The sequence below is a fragment of the Astyanax mexicanus genome, chromosome 23 (assembly GCF_023375975.1).
Source record: "Astyanax mexicanus isolate ESR-SI-001 chromosome 23, AstMex3_surface, whole genome shotgun sequence".
Lineage (NCBI taxonomy): Eukaryota > Metazoa > Chordata > Actinopteri > Characiformes > Acestrorhamphidae > Astyanax > Astyanax mexicanus.
In genome coordinates this window covers 10,524,068-10,548,896 of record NC_064430.1, presented here as the reverse complement: position 1 = coordinate 10,548,896, position 24,829 = coordinate 10,524,068, and the positions used below count along the sequence as shown (strand labels likewise).

At 39.1% G+C, this 24,829-nt stretch overlaps 1 protein-coding gene across 3 annotated transcripts in view; it reads left to right on the top strand.

The window, feature by feature from the left end:
* The window catches only part of fto (FTO alpha-ketoglutarate dependent dioxygenase), a 284,644-nt gene that overhangs the window by 39,302 nt on the left and 220,513 nt on the right, over window positions 1-24,829 (top strand). For all 3 annotated transcript variants that reach the window (XR_007429255.1, XR_007429254.1, XM_049471416.1), the window contains exons 4-7: window positions 4,075-4,305; window positions 9,468-9,547; window positions 10,279-10,422; window positions 23,859-23,978. Coding sequence is in view for 1 of the 3 variants with exons in the window: in XM_049471416.1 (XP_049327373.1) it covers window positions 4,075-4,305; window positions 9,468-9,547; window positions 10,279-10,422; window positions 23,859-23,978 (575 nt within the window). In the remaining 2 variants the exon portion in view is untranslated. The remainder of the gene's footprint in view (window positions 1-4,074; window positions 4,306-9,467; window positions 9,548-10,278; window positions 10,423-23,858; window positions 23,979-24,829) is intronic.

Below are 24,829 nucleotides of genomic sequence, written 5' to 3'. Positions count from 1 at the left end.
TCATACCTACCGACCAATTTCACCTCCGCCCTCGCCAGGGTCCGCTTCAAACGCCAGCATATCGTCTGCGTGCGCCTTTCTTTCTCAGAGTTACTTCTCAGCTGCTCTCTTCTGAGGCCAGATTGACCTCTCGGCTCGCCCCTTCTCTCGACAAAAGCTTTTCCTGTGTGAACACACACCAGCTGCGGCGCTCTCTTTAGAGCCCTCGCTCTGAAGCTCCACAGACCAGGCCGAGCGCAATCGTTACCAGGAGGACCCCTCCACTTTTTTACGACTCCTTACACGATTTCTGCGTTAGCATGCGCACGTGTTCCATTGTTTGTGCCCCTCTGGACCGGATCCTCCATCGATCTGGTTTGTAATGCGGTAATGCACTCTGAAGTGAGCAGAACGCTGGCTGCCGTGCTCTCAGAAAGCCGTTTTCCTCCACGCCTGCTCTTTTTTTCCCTTTCTTTCCCCTTTACGTGTTTCCCATGTCTCAGCAAAGTCGCTTTGAAGAGCTAAGCTTTTAAAGGTGCGATATGCCAGCGAATCACATTCAACCACAAAACCTCCATTCAAATGGAAAGGTACAAATACCTTTCATTCACCATTACCTGATTATCCCAGTGATCTGTCAACTACAACTATACTAAATACTAAATAAGTAATTTTATAATTATAGACTGTAGACCTGTATTCTGTTTCTTTGCATACTTTATAGTAATATCATTATTGCTACTATTGTCCTTCTTTTAACCTTGTTCTTCAATGTTCAGGGTCCTGCAGGACCGCCACAGAGCAGGTGTATTATTTGGGTGGTGGATGATGTGGTACTAGTAGATCAGATACAGCAGTGCTGCTGGAGTTTTTAAACACTGTGTCCACTCCCCACTGTTCTCCACTTTATAAGACACTTTTATCTGGCTGGGCCATTCCACCAAGTGGTTGCCTTTTTCTTGTTGTAACTCATCCAAATTAACCTTTTTTTATATATATATATATTTTTTTTTAACTCTGAATCTAATAACACATGTATTTAACTATTCAAAACATGTACTGGTCAGTCTCAGGCAGCTTTATTTAATTTTTAACAAGGTTTCTAATACAAATATGGTTACAAAACTCATGTGACATTTAAAAAGCCTGTTTAAAAGCGAGTCCACTAATTCCTTTGATTTTCTCTCAAGAAAGTCTTTATTTTTAAAGAAGTGGTCAACTGCATGTTCAGATAATTAATATTTCTGACAAAGAAATCACTCCTGTTACTGGAAATCACTCCTGTTATTGCCGCTCACTCGTGTTCCAGGTATGAGTGTTTAGCATAGAATTAAAAAAGAAAAAAAAAAACACGAAAAATAGCTAAATGGCGACTATGCAAATAGCATGAGGACACTAAGCACATTCTACTGATTTTCCCAAAATGTGTATTTTGAAAAAAAAAACAAGAAAAAAACAAACAAGATCTAAAAATGAACAGGAAGTAACAGGAATGAGTGTTGAGAATGGATTATAAAGCGCACTGTAGATTTTAGGGGAAATTAAAGGATTTTATTCTATTGGCCAAATCTTATAAAATCATATCTCTTCTATCATTACTTCTAAACACAAATGTGATGTTGAATACACTGTACAGTCCTCAGTCTGAATAGAAGCTCTCTGTGCTTGCTTCAACCACTAACATGGAAGTTGGACTCATTAGTACTGAATTCTACCCTGCTTTTGTTATTGCGGTGATAACTGTCTTCTAAAGGGTTAAAATAAATCATCGGGAGGTGCTTTTTACAGCTGTCCAGCTATGTTTGTGATTAAATCCTGAGTAGTTGCTGATGTGCTCCGTGCCGGCAGCCCTTTGAGAGCTGTGTCAGGGAACGTGGGGCTGAAATTAAGTTACTATTTATCCCTGCTGAGCAAAGAGAAAGGCCTGCTCTGGGCGCGGGGCCTCTGAGAGGAGTTTAGTATTGATTTTAGTGAAGGATGTCAGCAGCGCTGTACTCTTAGCTTTCTGCTTTCTTCTTTGGTTATTGCTCTTACTCTCTCGCTCGCTCGCTTTCAGTCTTTCTTTCTTTCTTTCTTTCTTCCTCTTTGTAATGAAGGAAACAATTCCAGAGTCATTTCTCACTCTGAGCACTGAGACCCGTATTTATGAAAGAAAAGTGCAATTTAATAGAGGTGATACAGGATTTGGTCTTTCGGGCTGGATCAATATATCAGATGGCCAATAATATTGGTAGTTATACAGTAGAGGTCCAACAAATATATATGTATCAGGGATAATTTAATAATTACTTTTCTGTAAGTGACAATGGGATAGTGCTGATTTAGGATTTGGTCTATTGGGTTTGATCGATATATCATATGGTCGATAGTATTGACCGATATACTGTGGAGATGCAACAGATTTATTGGTATCAGTGATAATCTGAAGCCCACATTTACAAAAGAAAAGTGCAGTATAATATTGCTGTTCTAGGATTTGGTCTTTCGGGCTTGATTGATATATCAGATGACCAATAATATTGGCCGATATATACAGTAGAGGTCCAAAAAAGTTATTGGTATCAATGTTAATCTGAGGATCACTTTTCTGGAAGTAAACAGCAATGTTTTACTGCTGATTTAGGATTTGGTCTGTTGGGTTTTATCAATATATCAGATAGTATTGACCGATATTCTGCAGAGGTTAAACAAATGTATAGGTATCGGCAATAGTCTTAAGTCCACAACTACGAAAGAAAAGTGCAATATAATAGTGCCAATCTAGTATTTTGATATATATAGTAGAGGTCCAAATAATTGGTATTGATGGTAATCTGAGGCCCATATTTCTGAAAAATAACTTGCACTATAATAATGGTGATCTAAGATTTGGTCTTTTGTGTATTATTGATATATCAAATGGGTGATAATATTGACCGATATACTATAAAGTTTGAACAAATTAATTGGTATCCGTAATAGTCTGAGGCCCATATTATATAGAAAAGTTAAGTGCAATATAATAGTGCTGGTCTGGGACTTGGTCTATTGGGCCTGATTGATATATCGGCAGGGTGATAATATTGACCGATATACTCTAGAGGCTGAGCAAATTAATAGGTATCAGTAATAATCTGAGGCCCATATTTGTAAAAGAAAAGTGCAATATAGTAGTGCTCCGCTAGGATTTGGTCTGTTGGGCTTGATTGATATATAAACCAGCCAATAATATTGGCCAATATATACAGTAGAGGTCCAAAAAATTATTGGTATCATTGTTAATCTAAAGCCCACATTTGAAAGAAAGAACATTGCAATATAATAGTGCTGTTGTGATTGGTCTATTGGGTCTATTGGGCTTGATATATCGACTGGATGATAATATTGACCGATTGGCGAGCAAATTTATAGGTATTGATGTTAATCTGAGGCCCATATTTATTAAACAAAATTGCAACATAATAGTGGTGATCTAGGATTTGGTCTATTGGGTTTGATCGATATATCAGATGAGCGATAATATTGACCGATATACTGTGGAGATTCAACAAATGTATTGTTATCGGTGATAATCTCACAAATGCAGAACTACTACTACTACTACTACTACTACTACTACTACTTGATTTAAAAACAACACAACAGGGTCAGTATAACACGTCTTTTGTTTCCTTAGCATAATTCATACAAACACTGAGCAACAATACATAGTACAGTACAGTTTAAGATAATAGTATTATTTACTATAGATAGAAAGTAATATTACAAAGTATATTGAAATAATAATTAAGGCATTTCAGTTATTAGTTTTAGCTCTTTTTTATTAAAAATACATCAAAAATGCACTTTGTTATCATGGATAAAAGTTGAATAAAAGTAACCCCTGACATCAGTAATTATATTTAGAGGACTGAAGGCACTTGCTGCTGCATGTTCAGTAATTCATCAAATTAATTTCACATTTAATATTTCTCATATTGTCTCCAAGGTTAGCTTAGGTAAAGTTTAAGCTGTTCACTCTGTCATTGTATAATATTACAGAAATGTAATGAATCTAATAATTTTAGAAGTTTTAAAAACAGAACAGTTGTAACTGCTGGTTGTTTGTATTGACAGTAGGTAAAGCTGCAGAGGAGAAAGAAGGGAAGACCTCAAATGAAGGAAAAAAGGAGGATGAAGAAGGAGCGAGCCGAGTGAAGGAGGAGGCAGGGGGGGATGAAGGGACGAGTAAAGAAGAAGCAGAGAAAGAGAAGACATGCTGGCGTGTGGGACTGAAGGTGGCCTGGGACATCCACACACCTGGGCTGGCCCTCCCGCTGCAGTCTGGAGACTGCTATTACATGACAGGTAGTCTCTAACACACACACACACACACACACACACACCATAAACACACAAACAGACAAAGTTCAGCTAGGTTGCTAAATTTTAGCATCGCACTGATATCACATTAGCCCTGCAGGGTTGCATATAGGTTCTTAAACTGTTGTCCCATTTCTTAGAGGGATGATTTCAGGTATTTCTGTTCATTTTTAGGTATTTTTATTAATTCATTCATGTATATATTTATTTTATTTCAAGTGCAGTAGTACAGAACACGTGTGCTTCCAAGACAATACAGGTATAATATGTCTTAGTCAACAGTCCATGGATCTTTACATCCCCTCCTAAGTCCTGACATCCCTCCAGTTCCTTAAGGAAGAAAAGAAAAAAAAAAGAAAAGAGAAAGAAACAAAATGAGCAGCTTTATCTAAGAGTACAACAGCAAAAAACAACAACACAAATACAGATTGTACAGTATGTGTATATTAACAGAAAACAATTAAAATATAAATATATATATATTTCTATATAATTTTCTCATCAAACTTAACTCAGCCAATTACCCAACCCACTCATTAGGACTCCTCCTATCACTAGTAATGTCCCAACACACCATCACTGGTAATGCCCCAACACATCCTCCGATACATGTGAAGTCAGCCTCTGCCTCTTTTTGAACTGATGCTGAGCAGCATTGCCAAGTAGCATCACAGCGCTAATGCTCGGAGGAAAGAACAACGACTTGGTTCTGATACATCAGCTCACAGACGCCCTGTGCTGCGGATATCACCCTTTGGAGTGATGGGGAGAGAGAGCGCCATCTCCCCACCTGGAGGGAACAGGGCCAGTTTTTAATTGTAGATCTAAAGTTAGGATTTCCATTAAATACACAGAATATTTGAGTTTTGAGACGTACAAATATTTGCATTCTTCAACATAAATACAGTGATATAATATAATGAAATATAATGAAAATCCAGTTTTCCATTATATTGGTAATTTATAAGCAAAAACAACTTTACAATGTGGTGCTTCCTTTATAATCCAGAACATAATGTATGTATGCATGATGTATGTCATATATCATCCAGACTGGGTTTGACATGTTCATGCTGAATTCTGCAGCCACTTAGATATAGTGCAAATGTAGACTTAGGCCTTAAAGAGTCAATACAGGACTGAAATGGACTGAAAATAGTAACAGACTCCTAAAACATAAATCTAAGTCTAGTTAGAGGACTCTCACTCCTTTAACTGCATCGTGAGAGAGAAAGAGAGAGAGAGAGAGAGAGAGAGAGAGAGACTGAGAGACTAAGAATACTGTTAAACTGATCTAAGCATGTAGGATTGAGGCCCTGCTGACACACACCGATTCCAAACAGATGAACACATCTAAGGGGAGACAATAAAACTGTGTTGTGTGTGTGTGTGTGTCTGTGTGTGAGAGAGAGAGATAGAGTGTGAGTGTGTGTCTATAAGCAAAGGAAAAAAAATATTAGTCATGCTCGTACTCACTGAACGACTGACATAAAAAGTGTCCTTATTGAGGTCATCAGACACACTATATGTGGGATACAAAGAAAGAGTGTGTACATGGATGTGGAAAAGAGGTGTGTGTGTGTGTGTGTCTGTGTGTTTGTGTGTGTGTGTGTGTGCATGGTATAGATTTAAAGAAAAAGCATCTGCTATAGCAATCAGCATGAAGCACTGAATAAGCTCTCTCTCTCGCTCTCTCTCTTTCTCTCTCTCTCTCTCTCTCTCTCTCTCTCTCTCTCTCTTTCGTTCTCCCCCCAGCTGAGATCAAGGTCACAGACCTTCATAAAATAACATTTACTGTCCTAACATCTCTAACATATTGCACAATGCAGTCGTGACCCTGCGTGCACAAGTGAGCCAGCATTTTCATTTTTTATATTGTATGTAACAGCTGAAAATGTTTCTGTTTTTTTCCCAGTATAAAACAGGGATGTCACAATATCCATCAAAAGTGAAGACACCACAGGCTAGAACCTCTGCTGGCTGGTTGCAGTATAGCAAAGTATAGATATATATACAGGTGCATCTCAAAAAATGGGAATATCATTGAAAAGTTACCTTATTTCTGTAATTCAGTGAAAATTCAAAATAAAAGGAAACTCATATAGTATATAGATGTATTACACACACACAGTGATCTACAGAGGTTGGACAATGAAACTGAAAGTGTGGGAGGTTTCATGGCTAAATTGGAGCAGCCTGGTGGCCAATCTTCATTAATTGCACATTGCTACAGTAAGAGCAGAGTGTGAAGGGTTAATTAGCAGGCTAAGAGCACAGTTCTGCTCAAAATATTGCAATGCACACAACATTATGGGTGACATACCAGAGTTCAAAAGAGGACAAATTGTTGGTGCACGTCTTGCTGGCACATCTTTGACCAAGACAGCAAGTCTTTGTGATGTATCAAGAGCCACGGTATCCAGGGTAATGTCAGCATACCACCAAGAAGAATCAACCACATCCAACAGGATTAACTGTGGACGCAAGAGGAAGCCAAAAAGGTGTCTTTTCAATAGGGGTTGTGCTATTGACAAACACACACAGCAATAAAGAACACTGTGACTTGACTGTAATCTATTTCATTACATTTGTCCAGATAAATTAGATTAATTTCAGTCTATTTTGAGTGAAAATGAGTGTTTTCAGTGGTACAGTGTACTGGAAGAGTGTTTGAGTAGTTTTTAAGGATCTGCCACTACTGATGCATTTTAACTGAAAAGTGCAGGAAAGAGCTAATTTTATGATTTTTATTCATTATTTTTTGACAGTTGCATATTTACTTCAATATTTTTTCATATTTTCTTCTACAATTACAGCTACGATTTACAGTAATGTTTCTTATTATCAAACATGAAACCTTTATATAATGCTTAAAGAGAAACCCTCTAGATGTAGACGTGTAATATCAGGCAGAAGTTTGTCAAAAATGCTGGCCTGTTAAGGGGTTAAACTGCCGTGTCTCTGAATGCTGCAGCAGAAAGAGGAAGAAGAAAAAAAAGACGACTCGGCGCTTTGTCCGTAATTTCTTCCAGCATTATTTGTCGCCGCTTGGCCCCTGGATCCGCTAATGCCTGCGCCGTTGAGTGCAAATTGAATCACTGTATTTGCACCAAATGGAATTTAGGGGCTGGTTAAGGAAAGAACAATGCGCCGGGCCTCAGCCTGTAATAAGATTTCCAGTTGGAAAGGCTCTTGGGAGTGGGCAGACGCTTTGACCCAATAGATTTAAAAGCCTGCTTCCTCGCCCGGACAGGAGGCAACCCCGATGACAAGAGAATAATGATAGATATTTATTACGGGAATTTGTTTCGCCTCATGATTCATTCAAAGGGCTTGCGAGAGGGCCCGGGTCGAGAGCGATCGCGCATTATTGAATATAAAGCGTTCTTAAAAGGATGTAATACTAGAGGGAGGAATAATCGTCTAGAAAGGAAACACAAGCAGACGTGGCCACTTTGGGCTTTTTCCCTCTTTTTCTGCTTTTTTTTTCTTCCCCTCATAGTTACACTGTGCAGAACAAAGGCTGCCAGCGGGACTCCGGCAAGACTTTGTGTGTTCGGGGGGAGTTTTAGGGTCACGTTTTAGTACTCCTGTCCTAGACTGAAGGTTGAGGACAGTGAGAAGAAGGGATCCAGACCTTTTGATTTGTTGAACAAGAAGGTTTTAGACTTTTTCATACTTACATACTGCACAACAAAGCCTGCCAGCGGGAGCCCTTCAAGATGTGGAGTTTCTGGGGAGTTTTAAAGGCACGTTTTAGTACTTTTAGTGTCATAGACTGAAGACCAGAAAGAAAGAACGAGAGAGAGAGAGGAGGGGGTCCAGAGCTTTTGATTTGTTGAACAAGTGCAGAGACATAAAGGAAAGAATGGCTCCCATCTTTTTTTCTTTTATACTATAATACAGCTTCTTAAAACGTTAAAACATTGATTCAATAAGATTAGATCAAAGGGGTGGAAAGTAGTGAAAATGTGAAAAGAGCTTTCCCCTTAATAATAAGGCAATTTAAATACACAGCATATATATATATATATATATATATATATATATATATATATATATATATATATATATATATATATATATATATATGTAGTACTTACTATACTCACATACTAAAGGCATAAAGGCATTCTGATACTTTTTTAACTTTAATTTTATTTTTAAAACAGTAAAAAAAAACATTACTTGAGGCCTGAGTGGGGCAGCAGCACATGACCAGAATACAGAATACCATACACATCCAGATACACCATTATGCGGACGCCTAGTTAGTCACTAATGCTGCTGCACCCAGCCTTAGTGGAAATCTGGAAATAAAAAGCTTACTGTAAATAAACGGATGCACTTCACTTCACGAAGTATTTTTCAGGAGAGAAATCTGTGTAGAATAACATTCAGCGCTTGTTTGACTTTAAAAGAAACTTTCAGTTTTGTTTACTTAGCTTAGCTAAGTGGGCTATTTTAGCTTAGCTTAGGAAAACATTCGCCTTATAATCCTGTGCTCCTTATAGAGTGAAAAGTACGGTAACAGTGGGACAGAGAAGAAAAAAGAGGGGGAGCAAGAATGAGGTTAGAAGTAGTTTGTTTGTTAGGTGAAAATGCAGGTTTTGATAGTTTGGCTGCAAACTTAGTCCACTTCCACCAATACCTCATTTTTTTATTTCTGTAGTCTTAAAGAGAAGCTCATTATTTCCATTCTGTGTAGGTTGTTAACAGTCTCTATAAAGATGTCTGTAGTGGGAGGGTTTATTTATTTATGTATTTATTTTTTGTTCATTTTGTATTCACTTTTTTCCCTGCTGCTAAAAGTCCCTTCAGAAGGTGAGCATCACATTTATTTACAGATTTTAGTAAAATACCAAGGTACAAAACGGGGAAAGAGGAGCGCCATATCCAAAATTACTGAAATTTCTGAAATAGTTTCTTTTACTCTTTCCCAATAAGACTGAAGGTGCACAACCAACATATATGAGCATGGTATGCTGGCTGTATACTATGTAACATTCTATTGACATGATTATGCATTACATTCTGTCTCTACATCAGCTAAAGATCATTAGAAATGTCTCAGCATTAAATGCTTTGGTTTGGGAATAGAATTTCCTGTCTCCTGTCTTAATGTTTGTGTGTGTGTGTTTCTGTAGATGATCTGAACAGGACACACCAGCATTGTGTACTGGCAGGAGACACAGCGAGATTCAGCTCAACCCACAGAGTCGCTCAGGTGAGGTGTTTCTGCTCCTGCTTGTGCATTCTCATCTTCACATCAAATCCCTGGTGAACATTGAGATTAATTGTTCACACTTGCTTGTAGAACAAGTAGAGAAGAAATCAAAATTCGACTTTGAAGAGCACTAAGTAGGATTTCCTTGATTTTTTATCTTTTTAAAGAAGTAAAATTATAGCTTGAAACTCACTGCAGCGCTGCATTGAGGTGTAATAGGAGGAATAGCGGTGCTCTCGTGTCTGTGCCGGAGCTCCTCTGAGCTCAAACCAGACTCTGTAAGTTTTCCGAAGTGGCGGCGACCAACGCTCGCGAGAACTGCGACCTGCTTTCCGACCTTTAGTTCTAACAGTTCTACAAGGACTACTGGTTCATTCTTTACAAACTAACATACAGACACTCTGGCACAAGCTGGAAAGAGACAGAATGTGTCTGTGAAAGCCAGAAAACGAGAAAGAGAAACTAATCCGCCTGAAACATTCATTACACTCTACAACTGTAGGGGGAGCCCACAAGCACAAAATCTCAATCCTACCTATTGGAGCTTTAAATGTTATGGGATTTGCCTTTTGCCTTTATGCAGCATATTTATTAATTCATTGGTTCCTTCACTCCTTTTTTCTGCCAATGTTGGAATGATGGGACCTAAGGTCACGGTTTGCTTTTGACCTACAGCATGTCTTTTTTAAATACTCACCTGTTACTAAGATGTTGAACTTTTTCTGGTCCAGTGTTCAACAGGCACCTTGGAGTACATTCAGAAACGCTGTTCTGAAGCTCTGGAGAACATACACACAGACCCAGAGACTGGCACCAAGAGTCTTCGCTCTCTACTTCCTGCTACCCTACAGCACATAGAAGACATCCACAATGAGGTGAGGGATTAGAGACATAAAGCAACAGAAAAAAAAATTTAACATTATTATTATTATTTTTATTATTTTTTTATTAAAAACTCTAAATGGAAGTTTAGTTCATCTATTTTATTGTGAGTAAATGATAATAGCTATTGACAACACAGCTAAATGCCCATATCTGTTTTGCCTTTTAAATTTGAGTGTACATCCACCCATTCAGCCTGCAGTCAGTTACATTTTTATCATTTTAAATCAAGCACAAAACATGGTAACTAGTTGGGACAGAGATTATATACGGTGCCAATGCATTGTAAATTAATAAAAGTCATCCAGACTATAAAGAAAAACATATGGAACTATTTAGTAAGCAGAAAAGTTTTAAAGTTTTAAACAAACCAGACTATGTTTGATATTTTAGATTCTTCAAAGTAGCACCTCTTGCTTAGATGACAGCTTTACACAGCTTGGCTGGATTTTCTCAGTCAGCTTTATGAGGTAGAGTCGTCTGGAATGATCAGCTTTCAGTTAACAGCTGTGCTAAAAACTTGTCAAGAGTTAATTACTTGAATTTCTTTCCCCTTAATGCTTTTGAGAGCATCAAGTAGAGTTGGTATGCAGTGAACAGCTCTATTCGAGTAATGTTCTAATCCATATTATGAGACTCAACAACTACTCAACTAAGTAAAGAAAAAAAAACTTTAAGAAATGAAGTTGAGTCAATCAGAAATTCTAGAAAAGTCAAGAGCTTTGAAAGTATCAAGTGCAGTCCATCGCAAAGACCATCAAAAATGTTATGATGGAACTGGCTCTCATCGGGACTGCCCCAGGAAAGAAAGACCAAGAGCTACCTCTGGTACACAAGATAAATTCATCAGAGATATCAGCCTAAGAAACCTCAAGTAATTACCACACCAGATAGGAGCATCTAAATTCTTCACAGAAATACAGTTACTGAGCTAAATTTACTACATTTACTGATTTTAAGTCCTCTGATTTAGGTAGTTTAGGGAATATGCTGTTTATAGGATTTTTACTTGATCAATTGATTTACAATAATCCAATACCAGATTTTTGCATCTACGCACTGTAAATGCACTCAATGACAGTTTTTGGTATATATAAACCCTCACAAACATCCTATATTGGCTTCAGGAACAAAAAACGCAAGACCAATGCAGAGTACTGGTCTATATCCCTAGAAGCCTATAAATTTATCCTTTTTCCTGTTTAATGCAAAGCAATATATTACAGTATGTGTACACTTAAGACGTGATTCTTCCTCTTACAAATCTTCATGCCTCTGAACTTTTCCTCCCTCTCTATTGTACACGGTGTTTTCCCAGATTGCACTTGTTTTCGGGGTGTAAATACCGGCTCTGAACATGCTGTAATCAGGCAGTGATGAATAGGACACTGCGTTGGCTGTACATATGCATGGGGCACGTGTTTAATGTGGGTTTTGTGGGGTTAAAGCAGGGGAAACCTTGCCTTGAATGCTGTTGACGGCAGCAAGAGGCTAGCAGCTAAAAAAAATAGCCCACCTCTGTCCTCTGCCCCCCAACACTCACACTCAGTGTGTGTGTGTGTATGTGCGTATTCATTTCCATTAATATGAGCCCGCATGAGACAGAATGCCAGAGCAGCCACCCGCTCGCCTGCTCGCCCGCCAGCCCGCCCGCTCGCCTCACACCATGACCGACAAGGTGGCCGGAAAGTTGTTTAAAGGTTGTACGTACCATTAATTATTCAAGCGGCGAACAATGGATCTTTCCAAGGGCCTTTCCATCACTCGGCCCCTGCGGAGGCTGCTGTTCTAACCCCGGCTCCCCTGGATTACCAGCCTAGCTTCCTTCCTTTTCCACCAGCCTTTCATGGAAAACTCAACACCTCGACACGCATGCAGCTTCCTTTGGGGTGAGGCACCCAGCATGCACACAAGTACACACATCCCACACACCCCACACACACAAACCCCACCCGCTACACACACACTCCTCCTGATTGATTGGGCCTATTTGTTTTGAAGTTGTCCGTGAGGGCCCGAGCGAACGGTTCAATGATGTATTGTTGTTTTGAGTTATTTATTACCGTGGCCCAGTTTTTTTTTTTTTTTTTCTGCGCGTCGGGCCGAGCGGTCCTGTCTGACATGTTCGACCGTGTCCAGAGCAATATGCATGATTGAAGATCTGAACTGCTGCTTTCAGGTTTTCCAAAAATATGAGAATTAGGCCTGTCATGATATTTTGAAATCAAATTTTAATTTTATCAACTTATTGTACAATAAATGGACTTGACTTCAATTATACAATATTTGATAAATGTGATTTCTGTTGTCTATTACAGCAGTTCTCAAGTGACGAAGAACTATAAACACAATAATGAACACAATAATGAAATATTGGTGTATGTGACCTTTTTTTTTGGTGGCAGTGAATGTTTGAAAATAAAAGAGTGCAGAAAATGATGAAAAGAACGTCTTTACAACTGTTAAGCATGGGGGTGGGTGGATCATGCTTTGGGATTGTATTTCCCAAAGTATTGTGTGTCACTATACCCTGTGTTTAGGAGAGAAAGTAAAGTAGGACATGTGTGCATGTGTTGGAATATGGCGGAATCTGTGTGAATGTCTATGAGTGTCGATTGAGCCCAGTTCAGGAGGTTGTGGGTAAATTGATTGGACGTGCTGGGATGCTGAGAGGTGTGTGTGTGTGTGTGTGTGTGTGTGAGAGAGAGAGAGAGAGAGATTTGAGAGACCTCACCATTCGAGTTATAGGATGTTGTATTGCTATCACCACAGGTCACTGTGTTGTTTGCATCTGGGCACTGGATAAGCTAATATGCAGTTAGAGAGAGAGAGAGAGAGAGAGAGAGAGAGAGAGGAACAGATGGAAAAAAAAATAAGAGAGCACTTAAAAATGATGAATTTCTTTGATTTTATAAAATTGAAAACCTCTGGAATATAATCAAGAGGAAGACAGATGATCACAAACCATCAAACCAAACTGAACTGCTTGATTTTTTTGCACCAGGAGTAAAGCAGCATAAAGTTATCCAAAAGCAGTGTGTAAGACTGGTGGAGGAGAGCATGATGCCAAGATGCATGAAAACTGTGATTAAAAACCAGGGTTATTCCACCAAATATTGATTTCTGCACTCTTAAAACTTTATGAATATGAACTTGTTTTTTTTTTGCATTATTTGAGGTCTGAAAGCTCTGCATCTTTGTTGTTATTTCAGCCATTTCTCATTTTCTGCAAATAAATGCTCTTAATTTTTTTCGAGAGCTGTATACGGTGTATAGAGGTGTCCAATCATACATACAAGGGGGAGTACAACACTGTATGTAGAAAAAAATAATTATAAACCTTTTTATCTGGCTATATCTGCTCTGGAGAGTCAAAATCTATTGACAGTACTTCTGTACAGAAATTAGACAAGCAATACATTTAAAAGAAAGTTAGTTAGTTAGTTAGTCTGCCCATTCCCTAGTCTAATTTTCACACCCTGGGTTGCCAGGTATGAAACAGTGAAACACAATAGCAGGCAAACACTGCATGCATCAGCTATGGAAACAAGCAAGCAAGCAAGCAAAAAGACGAATCAACATTAGCTATGAAATGAAACGTTAGTAATTGATTGATCAAGTCCAGAAGGACCAAAAGACAGATAATGAGGTGACAGATTGTCTACTTCATAGTTAAGCACTGAGCTATGTTATTGGTTAAATTAATCAGTATATTATTGCAATCTTTGGAGTAAAAAAAGTTCTCTTGTTGCATGTTTTCGTTTAGGTCAAGTGTCCTTAACCTGGCAACCAGTGAGAGTAAGCTCCACATCTCTGGAGAATGCGGCAGTGATTATAGTAATATGTTAGCAAATTAGCTGGCTATATTTATAAACCTGTGCATTTTAGGTTTAGACAACATGGTGATATATTTTATCATATTGTGATATATTTTCTTATCGTATCGAGAGTATACTTATTTAAAGCATATATCGAGGATATCATCAGTGCTTAAAGAGCACAATTTCATTAAGATAGTGTAGTTATTTTTGTTTCTTGGATAGTGTGCATCAAAACCTGAATAAAAATACCTGTATTTTGCATGAAGGAGTATTTGAATTGCAATTTTGAAGAATTTGCCAGTTCTTATAAATACAGTGTATTGTAAAAATGCACAATATTGTAACATAATATGTTTACCATATCACCCATCTCTGCTGTGCATAGTGCAACTTATATTCAATACATATGCAATACATATTGCAATAATATACTGTATAATACAATTTTCTAAAGCTTTTTTGGGCAAAAATACATAATATACTATCTAATACATCCACTACATACTACATAATGCATACAACTAGCCATGGAAATGAAAAAAAAAATCAGTAATAAATTGATATTAAAATTGTGTCCAAATTATTCCTACTTCTAATAATTTATAGCACTTATACAGCACATGAAGGCAGAGTGTTTTCTCCTTTTGGTTTTGACTCTCTCTCTGTCGTTTCTCTACCTGTGCAGGTGGCATTTGTTCTCAGTCTCCTGAAATGCCAGCTGCTTCGCCTCGCTCTTTGTGCCCGCTGTGGGCGCGCTCTGCAGGATAGCGCCCTCCATGTCGCCTCAAAGCTGCCCGCGCAGCCTGTGTTCTCCCAGCAAAAGGACAGACAGACAATCAGAGCAGGAGGGTGGGACGGACACAGGGACGACAGCTAGCATTTGTAGCCTCGGGCTTCTGTGGGTCGCTGCCCGGCGGTGGGTGCAGGACTAAAGCTGGCGGAGGTTTGAACGCACTCAAAGCGTAACATTTCTTTGAAGTGAGACCGCACTGAGGGGACTGAAATCTGTCCAGTTAAACCACTTGTAATCTCCATGTATGGGGATGTCGTCTCTTACCAAGGCACTATGGTTTGTTTTGTCGTAGTTATCTAGTGTTAATCTACACCTTAAGCTAAACTCTATGGGCTAGACTGAGTTAGAAGATGCTAGCCTAATGTTGGTGAACATAAGAAATGCTGGGACCAATCTGTTTTTGGAAATACATTCCAAAAATTCCACTTAATACATTGAAAAAAAAAAATCCAGATTTTGACTAGTTTTTGTATAGCATGCAATGATTTGCGAATTGTATTACCAATCCCAAAAAAAACATGAATTTTTAGAGGGGAGCTGTGGAAATGGAAAATAAACCAAGTACCAGGTAAAAAAGCAAGTCAGGTTGGGTAGAGTAGTGAAAGGTAGAGATTTGGGTAGTGTCGAGTAGATTGAGGTCAAGTAGAGTGTGGAAGAGTTGAATAGTGTTGAGTAGTGAATGGAAGAATAGACTGTTGTCGAGTACAGTGTGCTAGAGTCAAGTAGAGTCTGGAAGAGTCGATTGTTGGCAGGTAGAGTCTGGAAGAAATAAGTATTGTTGAGTAGATTAAGGTAAATACATTCTAGCAGAGTTGAATAATGTTAAGTAGAGTTGAGTAGTGTTAAGTAGAGACAAGTAGTTTTGTGTAGAGAATGGAAGAATTGACAATTGTCGAGTACAGTGTGGTAGAGTATTGGTGAGTAGAGTCTGGTATAGCCAAGTATTGGTGAGTAGATTCTGGTAGAGACAAGTATCATCAAGTATAGTCGGGAAGAAAGGAGTATTGATAAGTTGACTCTGGTAGATTCTAGTAGAGACTGGTAGTGTCAACTAGTGTGTGGTAGAGTGAAGTGGTGGCAGAGTATGGTCGAGTATAGTCTGGAAGAATGGTGTAATGATAAGTCGACTCTGGTAGAGTCTATTAGAGATTGGTAGTGTCTAGAAGTGTGTGATATAATTGAGTATTGTCAGGTAGAGTCTGGAACAGTAAAGTATTATTGAGTAGAGTGTGGTAGAGTTGAGTAGGGTCTGGTAGAGTCGAGTAGAGTCTGGTAGTATTAAGTAGTGTGTGGTAGAGTGGAGTAGTGTTGAGTGTTGTCAGGTATAGTTTGGAAGATTTTAGGTATTGATAAGTCGACTTTGGTAGAGTTGAGTAGAGACTGGTAGTGTCAAATAGTGTGTGGTAGAATCGAGTATTGTCAAGCAGAGTCTGGAACAATGGAGTATTGATAAATTGACCCTGGTAGAGTCAAGTAGAGACTTGTAGTGTCGAGTAGTGTGAGTTAGAGTTGAGTAGTGCCAAGTAGAGTCAAGTATTGTTGGGTATATTCAGGAACAATGGAGTATTGATGAGTTGAGTCTGGTAGAGTTAAGTAGTAGAGTCAAGTAGTGTGTGGTAGTGTCGAGTATTGTCTGGTAGAGTCTGAAACAATCAAGTTTAGTTGAATAGAGTGCGGTAGAGTTGAGTAGAGTCTGGTAGAATCGAGTATGATACAGTCTGGTATAGTCGGGTAGTGTCTGGTAGAGTTTGGAACAATCAAGTATTGTTGAGTAGAGTGTGGTAGAGTTGAGTAGAGTTTGGTAAAGTCGAGTCTGGTAGTATCGGGTAGTGTGTGGTGGAGTTGAGTAGTGCCAAGTGTAGTCAAGTATTGATAGGGTATAGTCTGGAAGAATGGAGTATTGAAGAGTAGAGACTGGTAATGTCAAATAAGTGAGTGGTAGAGACGAATATTGTCTGATAGAGTCTGGAACAATCAAGTATAGTTGAATAGATTATGGTACAGTTGACCAGAGTCTGGTAGAATCGAGTAGAGTATGATACAGTCTGGTAGAGTCGGGTAGTGTCTGGTAGAGTCTGGAACAATCAAGTATTGTTAAGTATGGAGTGGTAGAGTTGAGTAGAGTCTGAAAGAATTGTGTATTTTATAGTTGAGTCTGGTAGTCTGAAATATTGTCGAGTAGAGTCTGGAAGAATTGAGTATTGTCGAGTAGAGAGTGGGAGAGTCAGGTAGAGTCTGGTAGAATCGAGTGTTAAGTAGTGTTAAGTAGAGTACAGTACTGTCTGGTAGAGTCCGGTAGTGTCAGGTGGAGTCTGGTATAGTGGGGTTGAATAGAGCCGAGTAAGGACAAGTCGAGCAGAGTAAAGTCAAGTAGGGTCTTTAGAGTTGAGTAGTGTTGGGTAGAGTTTTGAGTTGTGTCTGGTAGATATGGGTAGTGTAGGAACTATGCACTGGGAAAGCACCATAAGTGCATGAGCCTTAAACTGCATAAAGAACCCTTTAGTGTGATTTCTAGGAGTATAGTAATTTAAAGCACTATGCATTGCCTTTAGACATTAATAGCCTTGTGGAGTGTAATAAGCTGGAAAGGTTTAATGAATTGTGAAATAATAAAGTGCTATCGTTGGATTTGTATCAGTGTCGCAGGTTTATAGTGCTGCACCTGCCCTGGTGAACGTAGCCTGGTAATCTGAATGTAGGCCTACTGTCTGAACACTGTAAACAAAGCGACGTTTCTGCAGAATAAAAGCCATGGTGTTGCCGGGCCTTTGTTCCTGGGTTTAAACTGCACTGTAGCGTGTCAAACTATTTGTGTTATTTTGACGTTCGATAGAGCTGCAAGGGCTGTGTGTGTGTGTGTGTGTGTGTGTTTTCTGAGGTTGATTTTGGTACTTTGCTTTGTTGTGTGTTAGTGGGAGGGCAAGTTCGAGTTGCTCGCATTTACATTTGAGGCAGTGTGTAAGACAGGCAGACACTTAAACAAATACACACACATACACACACACACACACACACACACACAGACGTACACAAACACACACACACACACACCTGGCTTCTGTAAGCATCCTTAGGAGGATTAAAACATCACTTCAAACGAGTGAAAATGATGGGAGACTCCCGGAGGAAAGGTGAGGAGGCTCTATCGATCCCCAAAGGGAGAAAAATAACGCGAGAGAGAGAGAGAGAGAGAGAATGAGAGACAGAGAGAGATAGAAGAAAGAGAGAGGAGTCCAAAACGAGAAGAGGAGGAGAGCGAGGGAGCGGAGGTGTGTGTTGCCGCAGGGAGAGGGTGTGCAAGGTGTTTGTGCGAGCGTGTGATAAACCGTTATGTCTCTCATGGGTGACACAAAGCAGGAGAATAAAACAAAAAAAAAAAACACAGCAACAGACAAAACAACAGCAAATGCAGATGTTCCACCCCCCCATCAGCGTGACACACTTTTGATCAGGACCAAACAAACAACACAAACACCTGCATTAAAAGCAAACTGTCTCCGCGTGCGTATGTGAGTGTGTATGTGTGTGTGTGTGTGTGTGTGAGAGAGAGATGTTCCATGTTAGTATTGCTATACTTGTTGGAACAAAGTGCATTTTTGCACTCGCCCCCAATAAATGGCTACATTCATACAGCAAGTAAAAGTGGACCAAATCTGAATTTCTAACCAAATCCAATGTTCATTTTAGGCTGTTCACACTGTTTTTTTAAAGTGACCTATACAGTGTTTGACATTTGTCTGATCGGCAAATGAGCTGCACTTCACATGAAGTTTCGGTTTCGTCCTTGCTTTAAAAAGCTTTGGACACTGCTTAGTTTTGCTTCCTTGGTTTCTTTAAAACCTATTTTTTTAACTTTTTTATTTGACTTTAATGCTGCACCCATCACCCTATTTAATTTCACATTTTTTCCCATTTTCTCCCCAATTGTTTTGGCCAATTACCCAACCCACTCATTAGTACTCCCCCTATCACTAGTAATGCCCCAACACCCTCCAGCATGCAGCATTGCTGAGTAGCATCACAGCGCACTCGGAGGAAAGTGCATTGACTCGGTTCTGATACATCAGCTCACAGACGCAGCATTGTGCTGATCAACATCACCCTAGGAGTGATGAGCTGAAAGAGCGCCATCTACCCACCCAAAGAGAGCAAGGCCAATTGTCCTCTCTCAGGTAGTTCCAGTAGCTCCAGTAGTTGATGGCAAGCTACATGAGCAGGATTCGAACCGGCGATCTCCTAATCAAAGTTGCAGCGCTTTAGTCCGCTGGACCACTTGAGGCCCTTGTGTTTGGCCATTTCTTAAGAAACACTGAGAGGTTACAACACAAGTCTTCTAATATTATTGGGAGACATCAGTCCAAATATTTACAAGATGTTTACTCACTATTTCACCACTCAGTCTTTTGTTATTTTTCCTGTCTTTTCACATTAATTTGGCCTTTTTTTACATCTGTTTTTTTTCTAAATAGCATTGACGTTGGCTGTTCAGACAGAGAATTTTGAAATTGAATTTCAGAACACACACTGACGTGTCCCAAATTGAAAGTTAAAATATCAGATTCCATGTGTTTTCTCAAAAAAAAAAAAAATCTGATTTGGGCCACTTTTTCCTGCTGTTTGAACGTATCGCAAGGTTCAGTACTAATTCTTTGTTCATTCATTTTGGGGGGAAGTGTTCATCAATATTTCTGGTTGGTTTTCAAACACAAGAATGCAAAGTTCTGTGTATCACTTTTCTTCATGTGGGATCACAAAAGCCTTGACTCTTTTTGCTGTTTTTTTCATAATTTATTTGCTAAAATACAAACAGTCAAGTGGTGAGGAAGAGTGCGTACTGTGAGCATGCTGGCCAGTGTTTAACCTCAATCACAAGATAGCACCTCACACCATATACAGGCATGGGAGTTCTTATGACTTTTTGGAATGTCAGTATCCATACAGCATCCATTGAAGCTCTTTTATAGGTAGTGTGCTGACCCTAATGTCCATTTTCAGACTGTGATTACTTTCATTTACCCTCATTCCCAGTGACCTTCCTCTCTTTTTCTCTCCCTCTCTCTCTCTCTCTCTCTCTCTCTCTATTTCTTTAGTCTCTCAGGACGAATAGCCTACAACCCACACACACATTCACACACCTTCACACACACAAGTAAGCTTGATCTTCTTAATACGTACAGAATAAGCCAAGGACAGAGAGAACCAGTCAGGTATTTGAAGGACAATTTTGACCAGTGACCACAGTTTACTCACAGGCGTGCTATTAAACACACTTGGGTGCTATTCATCCATGTGCTTTAAACACCTCAAACATGTGTAAGCCGGTTACTTTGGGTGTGCCTTGTGTGTAGGGTTGAAATGCATCACCTGGACATTTTTTTCTGGTGCATTTTTAGCTTATTAAAGAAGAAAAAAAAACTTTTTTTTTAAATGATGTATTTCTAATTTTATCCCTAAATTGGAAAGTCAATTACCCAACCCACTCCTCTGGACCACCCAGAGACCTTAACCCTCTATGGGAGTATTTAAGAATATAACGTTTAAAAAATTCCACAACTAGTTATTTTTAATGTCTTTTAAGTCAAATTCAGTAATTAATTTTAATTTCTCAATTTTGACCTTTGACCTTGAATTTTTATGGATGTCATTTATAAATTACTTTGACCCATTAGGGATAAAGATTTTCCAAGTCATAATACCATTCAGAAATCATTTTATTTTATGTAGGATAAAAAGATAACACCTTAAACATAACATTAAACAATATTTTTTAGATAGAAAGATTTATCTGCAATTTTTTGGCAATTTAAAAAAGTTAAAATAGTTAGAAAAATAGAAAAATAGTTGGATCAACACTCGGACGTAAGGAGGTTACCACAAAACATTTTGTAATCTGAACTATCATAAAATCTTTCAAAACTATCTTTTAAACTCATATAATCATGAAATCATTTCTTTCATCTCATTTGACTTGATCAAACTTTGGAGTTCATGTATGAAAATCTCGTAGGCAGTTTTTCTTGGGCGTGAAGCATAAGTGGACTCCACATTTTTCGCACATTACTCTGGTTTGGCCTGTGCATCCATGTTTCTTGCAACGTCCTTGCTTGTCTGAATAGTATGGCCAGTGAGCCATGCCATCTTTCCTGACTTCCTGTTGGGGCTTTGTTTCCCTCTTTTTCTGCCGTCTCATGTCAGAACTCTCAGAGCTCGGCCGGCCACGCTTTAGCTGACTGCTTGATCCTTGCTTACAGAGCACTTCGGCCACTGATGACTTGAACTCTCTCAGACCAAGCTCTTCTTTTCCTTTTTGGACACATGCATGATAGTCTCTGCGGTACAAAAGCCATGCATTTACGCAGAGCATGTCCATGAGATGAAAGAAGATGCGCAAGTACCACTTTCGAGATCTTATCTTTGTGCGGTACAGGGCAATCAATGAATCCATCAAGTCCACCCCTCCCATGTTCTTATTGTAGGTCACAACAGAGGATGGACATTGTACATCTGTGACCTTACTCAGCTTCCTGTCCCATCTCTTCACCTTGCAAGTTGGATAGGCCCCTGCAAATGTGCTCAGCATTGTCACTGTGCGGTTGTCCTGCCACTTGCATGCAATGAGCTGCCCACCCTCAAAAGTGGCTACTTTCTCATCAAAAGCGCCGCGACCAATTGTCTTCAGATCCTTGTCACTTTTCAGTGAACAACCCTTCAGTCTGTTGGCCCTCACTGTGCCAAGACAGTATATCTTCTTCTTTGCCATTTCCATTTCAAGGCCTGTGCTTGTGAACCAGTTGTCATGATATAGCTTGAAGTTCTGCCCTTGTGGTACAATGGATGCCACTCTCAGGACTATGTTGCTGCTGGCACCAAGGTCTGGCATTCCAATCACTGGTTGGATCTTGCCTGTATGGAACTCAAAGTTGTATGCAATGCCCTTGGAGTCACAGAGTAAATATACCTTGTAACCCCACTTATGGGGCTTGCTTGGGTTGTACAATTTCAGGCGACTCTTTCCTTTGTAAGGAATTATTTGCTCATCTACACTGAGATGTTCATCCATTGGAATGTTGTTCATGGTGTCAAGAGCAAAATTGAGCAAGGGCCTCAACTTGAAGAGTGGATCTCTGCATGGGTTTGTGGGGCTAAGGTCCAGACTGTTGTCATTGAAGTGAATGTTGGCTTTGATTTGCTCCCATCTTCTCATAGGCATTACATCTGCAATCTTGTCAATGCGTGTGCCAGCCTGCCAGCACATTCGTGTTGCTGGGATCCCATAGATAGACATATGAAAAGCAACCCCAATAAACTGCTCTAACTCCTTCTCAGAGCAATTCAGCGGTGAGTTGACATCCTTTTGCACAGAGTACAGATTAGATTGTTCAACAATGTGCCGAAGACACTCAGGGGTGAACATCTGTCTGAAGTATTCAGTTGGAGTGAGGACCTCTGACACTGATGGAAGTTGACCTATCCACACTGGTGCAGGATAGTGGACACGAGCAGGAGTCTTCCATAGCAACCTACGACTTGCTGACCCTGACTGACCTTCATCCTGACCCTCATCTTCAGCCTCACTCTGCTCACTTGAATCACTGTATATCTCATCCTGTCCTGTTTTCACATTTATTATAATCTCATCATCTGAGCTGCTGCCCTCACTGTCTTCACTACTCTCAGGAATAGGTAGAGCAGGTGTTCTCCTCTTTCCATAAAAAGTACTGGAATCCTAAAGACATAATATTGTTCATTGCATCTGACTCTAAAAAGCTAAAATGGTACAACATTGTTGGACATTTTTTTATCCCCTTATGGTACATTGTTAGTTCTACATGACATATGTTTTTTTGGTTGAAAAGAGCAATTAATTTGATTAAACTACTGTTAAAATGAGTAAATAGTTTAGTAAACATATTGAGCTAAAAGCACAATTTTTTGGAAGGGACCTAATTACATTATTTACCTCAAAATGAACTTACCATTGCATCTATCTACTATGTGGCCCAAAGCATGGCACTGTCTCACTTACTTCCCCCTGGGTACTAAAAATTTGGTCACATGATGAAACTCTTCAACTTTATTGGCTAAAGTAAAAGTCATGTGATAGATTTAAACAAAATATGATTGGTTGCAGGTCTATGAACTTTTTTAAAGTGTTATTTTTCCTTCTGTCATTTATAACTGACAAAAACCCATAGAGGGTTAATCAGTGTTTTGGGCCGACTGAGAGCAGAGCTGTATTGCATATTAACCCTTTCAGGCAAACTTGGCAGCTAATATTTAGTCATACAGTTTTTTTCTAATGTACTGTGTATGTTTTACCTCTTAACATACACAGTACACACTTTTAGTACCGTTACCTTTTTTAAAATTAGGGAGTCTGAGAACTCCCCAATAGAATAGCATTTTTTTTGTATGGATAGTGGTGTTTGTTAGCTCAACAATGTTGCTGTGCTAATATCTACTCACTCTACAGGCTGAAAGATGCATTCTCGAGAGGGATATCCAGTTAGTTGTGTTAAAAGTCTTTATTCTCTGTTCACCAGCTCTTGGTGACCAAGAGCCTCTACAGTGAGCCTTCCACAAAACTGTTGTAATCCTGAACAACTTCCAAGTATGATGTACATTAAAAAATGGTACATTTAATAAATATTTGGAAAAATGGTAGACACCAATACATAGCCAACCGGTCTTTTCATTTTTACTGATGTACAGTTTATACTCTATATCCTTCAGTTGTATATCAGCTCCCTTTCAAACCAGTAAAACCGTAAATTAACTTGAATAAATGTATTTAAATGTATTCTGTTCTTTACAGGTGGAGTTTGAATGGCTGAGGCAGTATTGGTTCCAGGGCCGGCGCTATGCTCGGTTCTGCAGCTGGTGGAGCAAACCCATGGAGGGCCTGGAGACGGACTGGAAGGAGATGGAGAGGATGGTAAGACCTCCATTTTCGTTGCCAAGGCTGTTGTAAGGCTCTTTAATTTTTTACCATGCAAACACAAATGGAGTCATCAAACTGAGGCTATGGCTGAATGATATGATAAAATAATATATAAAGATGAATGTGAGTGCATATGCACAAAAGTAACAAAAATGTAACGGTATAATTGTAATAGCATGGTAATAACTCAGTAATAACAACACTGTGGCTCAGTATCATTTATTAAATTGGACAAAGCAGGAGCAATTTAAGAGCACAAACAATAAAAGCGAGTTCATGTCTTGTAGTTCTGCTCACGAGTACTAAATATGAGTGTAAGTGGATGTTGAGATGATTTGTCCTTGAGTATGTCAGATTAGTAGAAACTGGGTTAAAGGGAAGTACTGGGCATTTATTGTAGCCTGCTTGGTCATGAAACAAAAATAAAATGAGTGGCCGTGCTACAAAAAAAACTAAAAATGAGCGAGAGCGGGAACTTAAGTGCTGCTGCAGCATCTAGAGCAGGGGTGTCCAAACTTTTTTTGTTGGGGGCCAGAAGGAGAAATATATTTGAAGTCACGGGCCACAGACTCTGTAATAAAACAAATAATAAAATATACCTCTTTAAATAACACATTTTCCTGATTACTTTCATTTACACACCATTTTACTTGACCTACTATCTTTATCTTTGACAGTGTTGTGTAAACTAAGATTTTTCAAATTGATGTTTTATTTCATGATTTTTCTTAATATTAAACTCCTTAATTACGGCAACTTTTAGACTCATTTGCCGTTTTTCTGCGCTAAAACTGTGCACCCTCTCCACTTTTAGACTCTTTGGCCCATTTTTCTGCGCTAGAAAC